This window comes from Mesitornis unicolor, unplaced genomic scaffold (assembly GCF_000695765.1).
Source record: "Mesitornis unicolor isolate BGI_N332 unplaced genomic scaffold, ASM69576v1 scaffold24748, whole genome shotgun sequence".
In the NCBI taxonomy this organism is placed as follows: Eukaryota; Metazoa; Chordata; class Aves; order Mesitornithiformes; family Mesitornithidae; genus Mesitornis; species Mesitornis unicolor.
Window position 1 is genome coordinate 6,661 of NW_010200145.1, and position 17,142 is coordinate 23,802.

General features: G+C 37.8%; 1 protein-coding gene across 1 annotated transcript in view; it reads left to right on the plus strand.

Annotated features, from left to right (window-relative positions):
* Nucleotides 1–16,077, plus strand: part of VIPR2 (vasoactive intestinal peptide receptor 2) — a gene marked incomplete at its 5' end in the record, with an annotated part of 18,486 nt that extends 2,409 nt beyond the window's left edge. Inside the window, 8 exons of the mRNA XM_010189656.1 lie at nt 973–1,114; nt 4,915–5,065; nt 5,962–6,022; nt 6,695–6,764; nt 11,280–11,371; nt 14,419–14,548; nt 14,635–14,676; nt 15,593–16,077. Of these exons, the coding sequence (XP_010187958.1) occupies nt 973–1,114; nt 4,915–5,065; nt 5,962–6,022; nt 6,695–6,764; nt 11,280–11,371; nt 14,419–14,548; nt 14,635–14,676; nt 15,593–15,766 (862 nt within the window). The remainder of the gene's footprint in view (nt 1–972; nt 1,115–4,914; nt 5,066–5,961; nt 6,023–6,694; nt 6,765–11,279; nt 11,372–14,418; nt 14,549–14,634; nt 14,677–15,592) is intronic.
* Between the last annotated feature and the right edge of the window lie 1,065 nt (nt 16,078–17,142).

Below are 17,142 nucleotides of genomic sequence, written 5' to 3' on the forward strand. Positions count from 1 at the left end.
TACACTCAGTGTAACTCTCCTTGCTTTAGTAGTTTCAGAATGGATTATTTAAATAATCTTTGGTAAAAATCAAATTGTGAAGACTACTTGGAAGCTGCCACTGTATGCCACCATAACATCGTATTGTTTCTTCATTCTTTCATTGTTTGTACTTGCTAAAATGCCCTGGCTTCTGGCTTATTTCCATATACAGTTCAAGATGCTGATTTTGACAAAAAAAAACCCCTTTTAGCAGTTTGGTCCTGAGGATTTGCTATAAAAAAATTCTCTTAAGTGGGAAGATCTCAACGGGAAAGTCTTTTAAGTGAGAAGCCCTCAACTTATAACTTGCTTCCCCTGAGCACTCATTCACTTACTTGGAGTATGTAATTTGTAATTTGTTTGTCAGGCTTTCACATGGCTGCTGGACTAAAGAAGAGAAGTTTTACATCTCACTGGATAGAAAGATTAGGGGATCTAATGTTTTGAATGCATTTTTTAATTGTTCCTGCATACACTTACGTCATAGGATGAAAAGCCGTTATATAGCAAGATGCAGGAGTTAAATAAAAAATTACACCAGAAAATAATAGATGAGAGCATATCTGAAATATATCCAGGATAATAAAGCTTTTATTTGCAAGAAAAACACTGGGATGAGTGTGCACACAGAAGGATGTAATAATCTGTGTTTATTGTCAGCTTATGTTAAAGTGTGGGAGAAATACCACTGGGATCTTTTTGTCTGTGATACTGAAAAGGAGTAAGAAATACTGTATTTGTTTATTTTGGACAGCCTGTAATGATAAGGAGAAGGATGATGATGATGATAAAAGAAAGCAGCAAGGCAGCAGTGACAATATGACAGAGAAGAAAAGGGTAGGCTCTTACTCAAGGTTCATATTACTAAGAAACGACCAGAGAGTAATGGAAGTCTGTTCAAGAGCTTTCTGTATTGAAATCTAAAATGCCCGGTTTTAAATCTCTTTTTAGAAAACTTCATTGTACTCGGAATTACATCCATCTGAACCTGTTCCTGTCATTCATTCTAAGAGCAATCTCTGTTTTAGTCAAGGATGATATCCTCTATTCCAGCTCCAACACCGCTCACTGTCCAGAGGATCAAACCTCGTGGGTAATAAACCTCATTTGCTACCTGGTATAATACTGTTGTGTCACTAAATATTCCTCCCTGATCCTTTTAAATATTTAGGAAAGCTAACTGTTAGTGTGGACAGTTCTGTAGAGAATATAATGACTAGCAAAATGGTCTATTAGAAGTAGCCAGAGAAAGAAGGTTGCAGCACAAATAAGATAAATTAATGTTGTTTTGTCTGTCCATGAAGGGACAGTATGTCATCTGCCAAAACAAATCATGACCAGCTATAGCTCAGAATAGATATGGCCACTGCATTGATCGGCTGGGAGAGTTCTAAGGCAAGCAGGAGTGCCATCAGGTGGGAACTATTAAAGGCAGTTCATCTGGAAATGTTCCAGCAGCTTTATGAGGAGAGCAGGAATTGGACAGGTATCAATGGAGGGAAAGAAATGAGTCAGGGAATTAAATATTTGCAGGAGTTGTCTTTATTAACTCCTCTGTACTTTCTGGCTGTGACAGAAGTGCTGTCATCTGCATTCTTGACAAGCTAATGTTTACTGCCTTTTCATGCACAGTGGGTAAAAAATTATCAAGTATTGCTGTTAAAAGACTGACCACTGTATGGTATTCTCCATTCTCTGCCTCCATTGATTCAGTCAAAAGTGCTGCAGAAGAACCTGACAAATATTGCTGAATACCTTCTGAATTTAATTTACTACAGTTTAAACTTGTGAGAAAAAGATGGAAGATATTTTTATACTGTTGAAGATACATTGTCTCAAAGACTAAAGTTCTTAGCAGTGAGAACCAAGCTGTATGTATGTATGAATTCATAATCTGGGATATTTCTAATGAAGACAAATAGGCTCTAAGTTAGTACATCCAAAGGAAGAAAAGTATTTAGTAAGCAGACTGCCAGAGGTATAATCAGAAGTTCTTAGCTCCTTGAAAGATTATTCAATGGATTCTCAAAATACTACTTGATTTCTGCAATTTCTTTTATTCTCCAGTTATTCTTGGCTGAAAAGCTTCATGCTTTCCTATTTGAATATGTCCAGTTTTGTGAACTCTTGAGTACTTGCTGTTGAACTATACATGGAATGATCTGACACCAGCATGGCAAGGCTGTTTTGTCTTGCCCTGGCTGGATGCTACCTTTCCTATGTAACTGCATGCAGGGTTTACCCTGTGGCACACGTGTGTGATGTTCCACAGTTCTGCTGCACACACAGATGTTTAAAAGCACACGATGCAAAATGCAGTGTAAATAGGTCCTGGATCCGAATGACACAGAGCTGTAATTTTGGCTGAGTCTTTACTGACAGATACATTCACTGTTCAGCAGCTGGAAATACACCTGATACAGGTATTAGCTGCAAGAGGAAAGGAAAGTTTTGATGCAGGGTACTGGTATGTAAATCATGAATATAATATAGGGAAGTACTGGAATTTAGAAGAGACTACAGAAATGTTAGACTTTGGCTGTTAATCTGGTTGTAAGTAGTCGTGAGCATAAAACCAAATTTCAACTTACATTTGAAAAGTTTAATTTTCTCCATGTTAAATTTTCTGGCCCATTACTGGTCTGCAATGGATATCCCTTCAATGGATACAAAATCCTTACTGGACTTAATGGACAAAGTTCTTACTGGACAGTTTAAGTCATCTGCTTTAAGACTTTCTCTGGAAAGACTCTTTCTCTCTGAGTCTTTTCATGAGCTGTATGAGGAGCTAGTTGGCTAGTAGGTAGCTAGCATTGTTTGTAGGCAGCTAAAACTAGGTTAAATGAATTCAAGACTTTGGGCTCCTACCTAGTTGTCTATATAGACATGTACACAGGCATAGATATAGGCATGTACGTTACCTGGGATACACTGAGACACCACAAGGGGCTGATGGGTACAAAGAAGTATCTCCAGGAGGTCTATGCCAGAAGGCTTAGCAGCTGGTGACTGAGGTCTCTGAGGGCATCTCACTTCATAATAGACACCTGTGTTTAAACATAGAAATTAATTACTAAATGTGACAGTTACCTGTGTAGGCATTTTATATACTTGGAATTTTAACAGAAACAGTGGAGGTATGAAGGGTTTTGAAATGAGGGAGTAAAGCAGGCAGAAATAAGAAGTTTTATTTAGTCCATTTTGTTTAGTCTGTTACATTCATCCTATCATCACATTTCTCAGTTCAGTCTCAGCACAGAAACATTTTTATGTTCGATTCTCACATCCCAGATTCCTCCTGGAAAGGGCAAAAGTAGCAGCAGCCAGCACTGTGGAACATCAACAGCACACTCACATGAAAATTAATTCTGAAGAGCAGCACACAGACTATAAGTATATTGGGACTTCATTTTATGATATGTGCTTATGTGTTTTGTTAATTAAGAGACACTAAAGCATTTTCTACAGGGAAAACATAATTTTTAGAAGTCCAGTCAACTTTTTCTTCTAAGTCTACTTAGAATATTCATAATGTAACATTATATTTTTCACTCAGCTTCCTATTTAGCCTTGAAAAATTCATAAAGCAGTTTCTTAATTTTTACTGTGTTAGGAAGCCAGCTGGGATTTTAATATATTTATTATTAATATATTTATTTATTAGCCACATAGTAGATGATCATTTAGTCTAATAGCCATTCACTAATTTACCATTGCAAATGTGTACATTTATTGATGACTGCTACCTTTTCCGATATTTATGCTATGAAGTTTCCAAAATTTGAGCAAACTTGCTATGAGAGCCATCTAAATATTTTTTTTTTACTATTCATTTTATTTTATATATACAGTAATGGTTACAGTGTCTCAATTTTCTTGACTGGACCTGGGTTACTAATATCACAGAATCGTAGAATGGTAGAGGTTGGTAGGGACCTCTGCAGTTCATCCAGTCCAACCCCTGCCAGAACAGGATCACCTAGACTCGGTCACACAGGAACATGTCCAGAGGGGCTTTGAATGTCTTAAGAGCAGAGGAGACTCCACAACCTCTCCGGGCAGCCTGGTCCAGTGCTCTGGTACCCTTACAGTAAAAAATTTTTTCCTTATGTTTAAGTTGAACCTCCTGTGTTCCAGTTTGTGACCATTGGCCCTCGTCCTGTCACTAGGCACAACCAAGAGGAGTCTGGTCCCATCCTCCTGACACCCACCCATTCATGAGATCTACCCTCAGTCTCCTCCAGATTAAACAGACCCAGCTCTCTCAGGCTTTCCTCATATGGGAGATGCTCCAGCCCCCTCATCACCTCAGTGGCTTTATGCTGGACTCTCTCCAGTTGTTCCTAGTCCTTGAACTGGGGAGCCCAGAATTGGGTGCAGTTTTCCAGATATGGCCTCACCAGGGCAGAGTAGAGTGGTAGGAGAACCTCCCTTGACCTGCTGACCACACTCTTCTTCATGCACCCCAGGATGCCATTGGCCTTCTGGGGCATGAGGGCACATTGCTGGCTCATGGTCAGCTGCTGTCCACCAGATCTCCCGGATCCTTTCCCTCTGAGCTGCCCTCCAGCAGGTCAGCCCCCATCCTGTGCTGATACATGGGGTTGTTCTTACCCAGATGCAGTACCCTACACTTGCCCTTGGGGAATTTCAGTTAAGTTTCTCCCCATCAAACCTTCCAGCCTGTCCAGGTCACACTGAATGGCAGCACAGCCTTCTGGTGTGTCAGCCACTCCTCCCAGCTTTGTATCCTCAGCAAATGTCCTGAGAGTACATTCTGTCTCATCATCCATGTAGTATTACATGGAGAGCTAAGACCTATAGGCTATATTAATAACAAAATAATCCAGTGTCTTTCCTGCAACAACTTTGATCTCTATTCTCCTATTTCAGGTGGGCTGCAAGGCTATTTTGGTGTTTTTTCAATATGGTGTCATGGCAAACTTTTACTGGCTTTTGGTTGAAGGACTTTACCTCCACATCCTCCTTGTGCTAATATTCTCCCCCAACAGACATTTCACAATCTACCTGCTGATTGGATGGGGTAAGAATTTAAAGATATTCCAATAATAACTTTCTTTTCGCTGTGTGTGTATCAGTCAGGTTCAGTATTTCACACAAAGGTAGTCATGCCATTTCTGTTGGATGACTCCTCAGACTCACTAATTCCTTGGTTCAGCTCCAGCATAGGTTACGGCCACTGTGCCGTGAGAGAAAGTGGGCATAAAACTGCTGAAGAATAACTGCTGGCTTGCTCCTTGGGATGGCTCTGACTTGTGCCATGACACAATGCCATGGGGTTCTTCAGTATATAGGATGGTGCAAAGACTGCCACCACAAAACATACGATTCAGGCTTTCCTAATACGGGAGGAAAAAGTAAGTTTAGCTACACAGCCACAGGCTATGCCATGCTATTTGCCTTTTTCAAAAGCCCAGTAATATTGTTCATCTGGTTTTAAGTACATCTACTTCTTTCATTTCCAAAAGTGCAATGATATTTATATGGAGCACTTTAAAGCTTCCAGTAATAGGTGGTCATAAAACATTTAGGTATTGCTGGGAAATGGGAATGGTTCCTTAAGAAATGATTTACACTTTAGTTTTATATTGTAGTCCTTGGAAGAGCACTGGGAATACATAACTTGTATCTGTTTCCCTGTAGGTCACTCTGACAGCTTGAAACAAACCTAAGAAAGGCATGTTCTGTGTATATTAGTCATTATGGCTCCATTTTTATAAGTGATAAACCCACTTCCCTGCAGTCTTTGTAATACATTGCTTACATCACATAGCTGATCAGATGGACATCTCCTTTCATTCACTGAACTGTTTACTATATGCTCTATATTTGGGGAATGATTGGTTACTAGCAGGCTGATTTTTTTTTTGTGGCCTTACATTTTTGTGATCATCTGTAAATCTCTTTGGGATTTTTCAGGAATTCCTACCATATTCATTATTACGTGGACAGTGACACGAATCATTTTAGAGGACACTGGGTAAGTGCGTGTATGAGAGAGAAAGCTTAAAGCCTCCAACTGTGCCAGTACAATCCTCTCCTTGGATATGGTGGTGTTCACACAAAGATAGTTTGCTTGTCTGAAGGGGACAGGCACAGAGCTGAATACACTGAAGGGTATTTCTCTTGCTTAAGATTAATCTTTCAGCTCACTTAGTGTATTTGGACCAAAAATGCTGAGCCCACAGTGAAAGTTAAATTTTCAGGTTTTCAGACAAAGTTTCAGTTTAAGTCTCACATTTTCCTAAGCCACTTCCAGCCATCTGTAACCTAAATATCCCACAAGGGATTATGTCATTTCAAGTTGTATCTGTCAGTTGCTTTAGATCTTGCTGCTACCCAGAGGCTGGTGTTAAGTGCTTATTGGAAAAGAGTCCTTACACAAAGTGAAACTAAGCTTGGTTTCCCTAAAGGCAGATGTCCTCCATGATTCCTGATGGTAGAGTCTAGTCTGTCTGATGTTTTAGCTGATTTGAATATACATATTAAAACCAGGGAAATAACATTAAAAGCAGAAGTTTGAATGCCAAATTCTAGGCTAGAACTGACACTACTTTAGTGTGCTTTGACTTGTATGTAAAAAATACTTCTCATAGGTCTTGCTTGCCAGATGATATTCATGTCAACATAATTTTCCCTCTTTTTTTTACAGTTGCTGGGATACAAATGAGCATGGTGGTCCCTGGTGGGTTATACGAATACCAATTTTAATTTCTATTATAGTAAGTAAACTTTGAAGCATGAATTATAGATCAGTTCAGCGTTGTGCAGTACATACAGCCATTATTCTTTACTGCTAGTTACAGGCAGGCAAGAATTCTGTTTTAATGAAAAGAAATTGTGCTGTAGGAGAAATGTATGCCAAGGCCATTAAAATCTGATGCCTTCAAAATTTATCTGCCTTCTAGTAAATAAGCAGTTGGTTTTATTTTTATGTTGTTATTTCTTCAACATCTCTCCTGTTTATGAGCATGGGGGAAGCAAAATTCTAATTATATTTTTTCAATGAATTGCAGATTTGATTTTTTGTGTAAATAGAGAGCCCTGCAATTGAGAATCTGATATTATTGCAGCCATAAAAATATGGCTGTGTATATCTTTCCTTAATTGGTAGCCTACTGAAATATATATTGAACACAAAGTATTTACAAAAGAATACCGTGTGAGGATGTTTCATGGGGCTTTTCTTGTGTGGAAATCATTAGAATTACTGGAGTAGCATAATAAAATTCTTGTTCACTGTGATGATTGTGTAATCAACTTTGGGCATAATATACTATTGTTATATGTCCATTTCTGAAAACAGTCACAGTGCAAATTAATACATTTCAGATACCATTGTTTTGTTTTTAAGGTTTTAATCAGAACAGTTAGGGCATTATTAGATTACACAACATTTCAAGAGTCCAGATCAGTCCAGCACTTCGCTTGGGCTTGCCTTTCAATCTGTGCCTGCTGAAAATAATTTTGAGAGAAATTCCTGTCATCTTCATCAGAGTGAGTTCTACAGTGCTTAAAGAGAAAACAGAGTAGGCATTTGTGTGAAATAAGATAAGGGAAGGACTCACAGAAAATGTGTTTTATTATATGAAGAAACGGGCATGCAGCAGAACTACAGCATGAAGAGAATATGTGTGCCTCAATGGAGCTGGAGAATGAGGGTTCATCCAGAGTGAAAAAAAATATACTGAAAGATGGAAGCAAAACAAACCACCTGGTGTTTACAGGAAGATGAAATTCTGTTCTCTGAATGTTCAATTTAAACAGCTATCTGCTAGACAGCTGAGACTGCATGTGCCAGAGAGCAGTACTTCTCCAAAGAAGTCCTAGACCTGGAGACAGAAGTTATCCAAGTGTGTTTGGCAGACTTGTATTGCAGCTGCATCTTAGCTAAGACTGAGAAATGAGTTTTGAGTTAAAAAAATGGAGTACTGTTCCATCACCTAAAATCCAGTATATCATAAAATGTGGACTAGAATCACTGTTTGAGGTGGGGATCAGTCATGCTCTGTTTGTTGTTGTTTTTTTGTTGTTGTTTTTGTTTTTGTTTTTTTTATCAAGTCTGTTACTGATTTGATGTGATGGGATTGTGAGACATAGGGAAACATTTTGCAAATTAAATTTTTTAGCTTGCCAGGTGTACATGTTCAGGATCTGCTGCCACCTTCCAGAGATGTTTCTTCTCTTAAGCAGCATATTATAGGGTTGAGAGCAACTAAAGATGGTCAAATTCTGCAGTGTGTACTGTGTGAGGTCACTCGCTTCTCTGATTAGATGCTTCTCCAGCTGTTTGATGAACTACGTTTTGCCTTTGGAAAGTTAAGCTGTGACAGGAGAATTCAGAAGTGCAAGGAGTTATAAGAGCAGTGATACTTACCCTTGTTGGAGGATCAAACTACATTGTGGCAGCTGGGATGCTATGCAGACTTACTGCTGTGTCATATAAAACCAGCCGTTGATGACAGAATAGTACTACATTAATGAGAAAATAATTTTCAATATGCATACACAGTGATACGCTCAACATTTCCTGTTACCTTCTAACAAAAATAAAATTTGAAGATTCAAATCTTTGAATAATGAGGTCAGTGCTGCCTGCCATTTAACAGTGAAAACAGCTCATTGCAAGTTCTTTGGATAAGTGTTGTGAAAGACTCATGATGTTTCTCAATAAAAGTATGATGTACTTACATCATACTCACACAGCGCCCTCAGTCTGCTCGAGAATGGACGAAGACTGGAAAATTCCCAGAGAATGGTGACAAGGTGACCAGCAGCAACAAATGGCTTCAGTAGTAGGAAGGACATCTGTGTAAGCAGTCAGTGAGATGAACACAGAAAATCTCTGAAGAAAGCTGGATTTCAGGAAAATAAAGGAGAGCAGAACACCTGAGCTCTCATCAACTGTCTTATGTGATGGCATGAAAGATAGCCTGCCATATGGTTGACTATGAAAATCTTAAAGAGGAGGAAGAAGAGTGAAGAAAAGAAGAGCAGAGTAGAGCCTGATTGTGAGGATGATGCCATTAATATGATTTTGAAAGAAGAAGGAAATCAGACAAAGGTTTTCCTGCCTTCTCCGTACTTCCACTTGCATAAATCACTTTCATTTGGAGGAGTGGTGTTCGGACGGAAATAGTACTTCTGTCACATCAAACTAATTGAGAAATGTTTTTCTTGTTATCTCACATTACGGGTATAAATATCTCAGATATATCTCTTGTTTATCTTAGATAAATTTATTTGCTCCACTGTAGTAATTCAAGTGGCAGTTGCTGGGTTCAGTTGCCCAGTTTCAGCTGGCTGGATTTACAAGCTCAGCAGTGGCAAGAGCTGTTACAAACTCCAAACAAGAAAGCATATATTTCATTAATACAAAACTGTGCTTACAGATAGAAAGGTATGTGCTTGAAAACAGACTTGAATGTAATACATGAACATCAGTCAAAAATGTGAGTCACCTGAGTGTAGTTTTGCAGATAATTTGATGCTTCCGAAACCAAATGGCTAACAGTTTATTCTGTTACAGTAGAAACTAGGGATGCCAGTGAAGAACAAGTAGTTACTCTGCCAAACCCATTGCAAATAGAGAATCAAGATTTTTCCTTCTCCTATTTTGTGGCTAATAAATGTAAAATTAAAAGGAAGGCTTTCTCCTTGTCCACTAATACTGGCTCCAGCGCATATGGCAAACTAAATTTATATCCCTTGGTCTGTACATTCTCCTGTGGTACATCTGTAGATACAATCAGCAATAACAGGCTTCTGCCTGTTACTTTTATAGGAGACTTGCATCAAGGAAAACTTCTAAATCATCATCTTCCTGAAAAATGTATGTTTACTTCAGTAAAGGCCTGTATTTTCTAACATTTCTTTCTTTTTCTTTTTTAAAAAAATATTAATTTAATTTCCCTATTTTTTTATTTAATCCCTGTCAGTTCCTGTCACTTCCCTTCACCTGTCACTTCAAACAAAATATTAAATACAGAGGGACGTGCAGTTGCTATGCTCATAGGTTCTTTATTAACATCACAAATTGTACTGAGTGTGTCAGAGTAGACACAGAAATTCATTGAACTTGAAAAGCTTACAGCCAGATTGTTAAGACTGGAAAAAGAAGAGTTCCAGCAATATATCAAAACAGAAAGAGACCAAAGGTTTGTAGCAGTGAGGCAGGCTGGTTGGGTACCCAACGTCCTGATTCTGGGCTTTGGGATGGGGTTGATTAAAAACAATAAAATGCTCATTTTTACAGTGATAGAAATTTTTTCTTAGGTTGATGTCTTCTATACTCTGTGCATTTGATGCAGTTTTTTTATGTAGTAGTAGCTGCAGTTTTTAGCTCATTCTGTTGCTGTGGTGTGGTTTCAAAGTGTTCTCTCACTTTAGTACGGGCATGCTGTATTTAGTGTGCAGTTTTCTAGATTACATCAAACAATCCAGCACCAGCAGGGCTGGTAAACACAAGATGCCAAAAGCCAAGGATGAAGAAATAATGGGAATGAGACTTAGGATCTGCTGAGTTTTGCACTTCGGTTTCTAGATTGAGCAGAGTCAATCATAACTTTTTTTTAACCAGTTGCCTCCATTCCCTTTCTTTGAAATAAGATAATGCTACTATTGTGTCTCAGAAAGCTGTCATGAGAACAAAATATTAGACTACACGGATTCAGTTCCTTCAGTGATGATGTCTGCAAAAATACTCGTGGCAGACAGAGAGATACTTGTGAGAGGCCCTTTCTGTGCTTGTTTGAAGTGCACAGCTCGCCTGTACAACCATCTTTTCTTCCCCTAATTCAGACAGAAAATACTGAAAGTCAAGGTGGGAAGCAAGAGGGATGGAACTGTGTATGGGACTTACATTTTCCTTTGGGCTTCCAGTCACGTATCCACACGACAATTTAGGACAGTGCTTGATGGTACCAAATCACAGCCGATGTCCCACCCTGCTGGGAAACCTGTCTTCAGCTGGGATTTTGGAAAGAGGGCACTGCTGACAGCTGGAGCTTTCAGAGGCTCAGACTAGAACTGGTGGCCATGCAGAGGTGCGCTGGATGTAACAAACCTAGCGAGGCAGAAAACAGAGACGAGGTTTGACACTGTAGGGTTTAATGTATTCTGGCAGAGGTACATGACACCCACGGCTGAGGTGATTTATCTGACTTGATAGGCATTTCTTTGTGCTGCGTATTGAGTGGAGAAATCAGAAATCACAATTATATTTGTTTTCTTTGCAGGTGAATTTTATACTTTTCATTAGTATTATAAGAATCTTACTGCAGAAGTTAAGATCTCCAGATGTTGGAGGAAATGACCAGTCGCAGTACAAGTGAGTCATATTTTTAGATATATGCTGAAACTTGCTACCAACAATTGCTGTGGTACTATAATTACATTTAATTCAGAAGTACTTTTAGATGTAGTTTAATAAATATATTATCACTATGCTTAAAAAGAGGTAATTTTTTTTGGTCAAACACTAAACTCAATAAAAATGTAAATTCATAAATACCGACAAACTATTCTTGAATTTCAGTTTAATCCATGAATGAATAGGATACAAAAAATATAGAGTAATATCTTTCTTTTAATGTATAAATATTTCATTTCGACATGAAAAAAGTTTCAAGATCAAAACACTTTGCTTCAACTTCCTTAAAAACATTTTTTTAAAACTTTTGTTTGTAAAATACTTTTTGTTTTAATATTTATATGTATTTTAAGAGCTGGAAAGAAGTTCTGTTGTTCCCCAAAAAAAGTAAAAAATTAAATATAATGTTTCCTGTTGATTTAAAATAGTGTCTTTATTTTTCTAGAGGAAAACAAGTGTTTCTGATTTAGATCAACTTCATTTCTGTTTAGGCTTGCTTCTTTTGTGTTTTGGTTTGAGCATCAAATCCTAACATCCCCTGTTTCCACAGCTTTAGAATTAAGGAATGTTGGGGGGCTAATTAAATGCATTGCTAAAATTGGCTTTGTTCTTTATTATATTGCAATATCAGTTATTGCTGTTTATTACAAAAGCTGCTGGATACTGTAATCCATTATCAAGAGTCTGTTGTAGGAGGACTTATCTTACAGCCCAGATATAAACACTTAGTTTGACTTCAGGGCATGTATATGATATTTCAAAGACAAAATCTTATGTGAACACTGAAAATTCAATACCATGCAAGTGGCCTTTGAAAATGTGCCCCTGGATAACACCTTTTCTACATTTGAAAAAGACTGAATTCTTGCCATAAAAGCAGACAAAACATGACATGCTAAAGTAAAGCATACCTTTCAAGCCAAGAGAAATAGGACCTTATGTGTTTTGTAGACAATGTGATATGTTTGGTGCAAAATTGAAGAATTTTGATGCACCACAGAGAAGGCAACACTATTGGATTGACATAAGGCTTTGCTTCAAAGAGCTGCATGATCCTTTTTTTGTGTTTGCTGCTTGAATTAACTAAACATGTGGGAGAACCAAATGAACCCAGATTAAATTATGCAGTTACCACATTGTTATTTAGCACAATGACTGCCCTATGGGTAGGAAATCCCCTCAGGTTTACTTCTTGAGGCAAGAAATTTTTGCTTCTGTGTGGTATTTATATATTTTATGAAAACAAGGCATTCCCTTCCTATCAGTCCCATTATTTTCCAGTTTACTGTAGTGCTTCATAGTATAAAATGTTCGTTAGTAGCTTGTCCTTCATTATTAAGCCCTGTGAATTCTTTGCTTTTAGCATTTGATTGCCTGATTAAGTTTGGATTGGATGGTCTTTAGCTGATACTCATGGGAGCAGTAGATTAACCTCTTCAAGAAATACTGGTCTGGAAGGCTTGTTTTTTGAAATGCAAATGCATTTCCTAAAATACAGAGAAGAGTAAGGCTGTTTTGTCTGTCTCTTTCCTTCACTAAAATATAAGTGCAGCATAGAGAAAGTAAAATCAGCTAGACAAAAATTATTAAAACAAGAATGGAGTCAAAGTGAAATATAAGTCTAAAATGAATACTGCTCATGCATTTTTCTTCCCTTCCTGTGTCCCACTTGCTTTTACCTGATTCCATCCTTTTTGTTGCTCATTTTACTTTTGCGATGGGTAAGGTTAAGTTGAAATAAAATCCGTTTTCCATTTCAGTTGGGAAAACAGAAAATTTGCTGCCATCATCATCTCCTTCAGTTGTAAATGCATTTCTTCTGCCAAGGAAATCCTATTTGTCCTGCTTACTGGTATCACCTTTAGATGTGAGGGTTTTACTATTCTTGAGAAACTTTGCTGTCAGAAGTGATTATTTCCACATAAAGAGATGCAGCCTCTGGGACATTATGAACAAAGAAAGGCCATGAAGACTGACACAGAAAAAAATAAAAATGCTTGAAATACCTTGACTTTTCTGTTAAAATAGGTGAATTCACACCACCATCCTTTCGTTGTCGCATCAAGTTATATTCATCAAGACAGTGATGAATTATGGGACTCAGCATTATAACTTCTTGAATTTTATCTGATACCAGACATTCATAATTACGCATGACTGGCCTTGTATAGTATATAAAACTGATGTTATTAGAGTGAAATAAGTGACAGATAAGGGATAATTAGCAATTCATCATTTCAGTGGTTTCACAGGGAGTTTGTCAGAGCTGCTCTGCTAAATAATTTGAAGTTCTCCTTCCCTAACTTCAGTAGTGTCTTGTGCTAAAAAGTGTTAAGTAATAGACAACATAAAAATTAGTATCTGTGTATGTGCAATGTACAGACTAACAGTGCAGTTGCACATTTAAAGGTAATAAATGTCAACATACTAATTTCAAGAGAGAGATTTTACATTTCATACAAGAGGATCTGTCAGTATGACTTTGCAGGAATTATTTCTTTCCACTCTGAACCCTTGATGTCAGGTAAAAAATGTCTTGTAAGACCTGATGGCAGCTTGTGGCACTTTGTCAAATATGGTCCTGTGGCATAGTGCAGTAAAATCCCACCCCCAAGAACTGAGCCATGAAACTAGGCTGGGAACTGGATTTGTGTCAAAGAGCCAAAGCAGAGGGCAGGTCCTACACCCTGCTGCTGTCCAGAGGGCACCTGAAAAGAAGTCTTTTGGTTTAGAGAGGCCCTGCAGCCTTTTATCAGCTTTTGGAGGAGTGCAAGGTCAGCAAGATCAAGTATAACGTGGAATTGGACACGTTCATTTCTGAGGTTACCATGTGGCTAATTTCATCACAAGCCTGAAAGGAAAACAAATTGCAGTAAGTGACTCTAAGACTGTTGATAAGTCTGAAGTCATATGAGTTTTATGTAAATGTCATTGCATCAAGTTCTTATCTTAGTAAAACAAGAGCTTCTCATTAAACTCCAGCTTTTTCTCTTCTGTTTACCCAGGAGACTTGCAAAATCCACGTTGTTGCTTATTCCATTATTTGGAGTTCACTACACAGTGTTTGCTCTATTTCCTGACCGCAGTTCCAATAATTATAAAATAATCTTTGAGTTGTGTTTGGGATCTTTTCAGGTAAATTTTAACATTTTTATTCAAAAGATGTTTTATTGGCCTTGGTTGGTGCTGCCTTCTTACTGAGGAATATTGTCTCTTTCCAGGGGTTGATTGTTGCAGTCCTGTATTGTTTTCTGAACAGTGAAGTAAGTCTCACCTTTCCTACTGGGGGTGTTAGATACTCTTTTCAGTAAATGTATAAGTGTCCCTATAATTGCACTCTGATACAGTAACCTGTTTTAGAAGATATTTGTATTCCTATTTATAGAATATATATGTATCAGTTTCTGTGCAACAAAGAAATTAGTGTAGAAATGAGTGAAGAGTTCAGAGCTGTTTGAAATCTAATTCCTTGCAAACTAGGGTGTTAGTAAGTGTGTCCCCTGTTACTTAGTTCTAGCTCTGGTACAGGGAATGTGCATTGTGCAAGTTTCAGAACTTGACGCACTATTTATTAGGTATTCAGGGACAATCTTCTGAAAGAACCAAGCCCAAGAACAGCAGCAGATTTTCTGAAGTGCTCAGCATGTGGCAGCTTTCCTGATCTCAGCTGAGGAAGATGCAAGGAATTCCTCTTGATGTCAGCCACTTTTTGAGGTAGACTATACACTGAACAGCGTGCAGTGTCTGACAGGAGGAATCAGTCAGAAGAAAACAGCTGCTTGCACAGGGAATTGACATTTGGTCTCCGGTGTGCTATTCTGGCCTTTGAAATTCATGAGATGCCTGATTTGGGGCTAATGATTTAAATCAATGCCTTCAGTAGGTGTGATTAATAGCTAGATACCAAAAGCTACTGTTGCAGCACAAGTGATACAAGACTGATTCTGAGAAGGGCCTTGGGGCACCTCCTCACAGACAGTGCAGACACAGTCTTCACCTCAGGTTTGTAATCATGTCCCTGCCCATGGGACTAGATGATCTTTAAAATTCCCTTACAACTCAAACCATTCTATGATTCTATTCCTAGAGGTCCCCATTTGACAGCAAATAAACTTGAAAAAGTTCCTCATGTGAGAAGAACATTTTCAGCTCGTCTTGTGCATTTTCTTTTTCACACAGGTGCAAGGGGAGCTGAAAAGAAAGTGGCGGAGTTTGTGCTGGAAGCAGACAGCAGGCAGAGATTACAGACTCCACAGCTCCTCCATTTCTCGAAATGGATCGGAAAGCGTTTCTCAGCTCCACCGGAATTCAAGGGCTCAGTCATTTATGCAGACAGAGACCACCATGATATAAATCAGCTAGGTTCCCTGAAACATGAAAAACTGTGGGGTATATCATTCATTATGCAGCTTGATGTGATATTTTATAAGATGTACAGTTTAGTGCTTTGCTTTTCTACATGTTGGTACTTGGGTACTTGCCAGGTAATAACAGAGGCACCTGTCTTGTGGACGCTTTCTTTTTTGTTTGTATTTTGTTGTTTTTTTTTAAAATGGCATTCATATTAATTCTGATGTTCTCTTGCTGCTTAATATCTGTAACTATTCAAAAACTCATTTACTGTAATGATCCCTTTACCCTCCAACATGTCCACAAGATAGATGTATGGTATCCTCTCCAATGCAGACCGTTTTGGTACACTTTGAAAAGCTTAAGATGGGAAGCAAGAAAACTTCTTACACCTTATTTATACTTAAGGAAATATTTCTTGCCTTAAGGATTAGGAAATTCTTTCCTAATTAGGAAAAGCTAAATATAAATAAAGAAACGTAAGACTATAATTAACCGCACTGGGAAATCATTAACATTATTTATACAGAGGGAAAAAAGATAGTACTTCTTGCCTAGTGGTATAAATTTCAGAGATCACTTTCTAAAGTGTGATTCCAGTCCAGTAGTTCCCTTTCAAAAGTGCCTGGTCTTTATGTTTTGGTGCAGAAAGTAGGGAAACCTTTGCAGTCCATATAGAAAAGGCTACTGTAATAGTTTTGGTTAAAACATCAGAATTTGTCAATAGTGCTATTGCAATCAGCAGTTCTTTTCTTTTCAAAATCAAAGATATTTGTGTTGATCTTTTACTAAACAATTTTCTGAAGAGTTGCTTTATAACTTGGGGAGTCTGGCATAGGATAAACAGCCTTGGATAGCATATTACCCATTGAAAATATAATTTAGTATATTTTCATCAAAATATGTCTCTAGAACTACATAGTTGGCAGCTAAAACCAGACATATTGGAATAAAGTTACAACCACCATTTAAGGAATAATGTAAATTCTCTTTGTTTAATTCTATTCTGTATCTGTTTGAACTGATTTAAAATTTAGCCCTGACTGTGACTCCAGAAAAAAAAGAATCAGACAGAATCCCTAAAAATTACCATAAAAGGCATAAATTGAGGGAATTCTCTGCAACACCAAGCCTCTTATATAGCTCCTTAATTAAAAAAAACATACATAGAGCTGACAGATTCTTATAAACATACACAGAACATTTGCACTCTTTAAAATAAATAAACCCGGTGATGTTTACTTTTCATGTCGCGTTTAACCATGTCCACTTTAAATAGCAAGTGGGAATAATACATATTTGCATTAGTACCTCTGATCCATAAAAGCAATTGCCCTGATATTTCAGGTAACACATTGTATTGAGCCAGGAGAATCCAA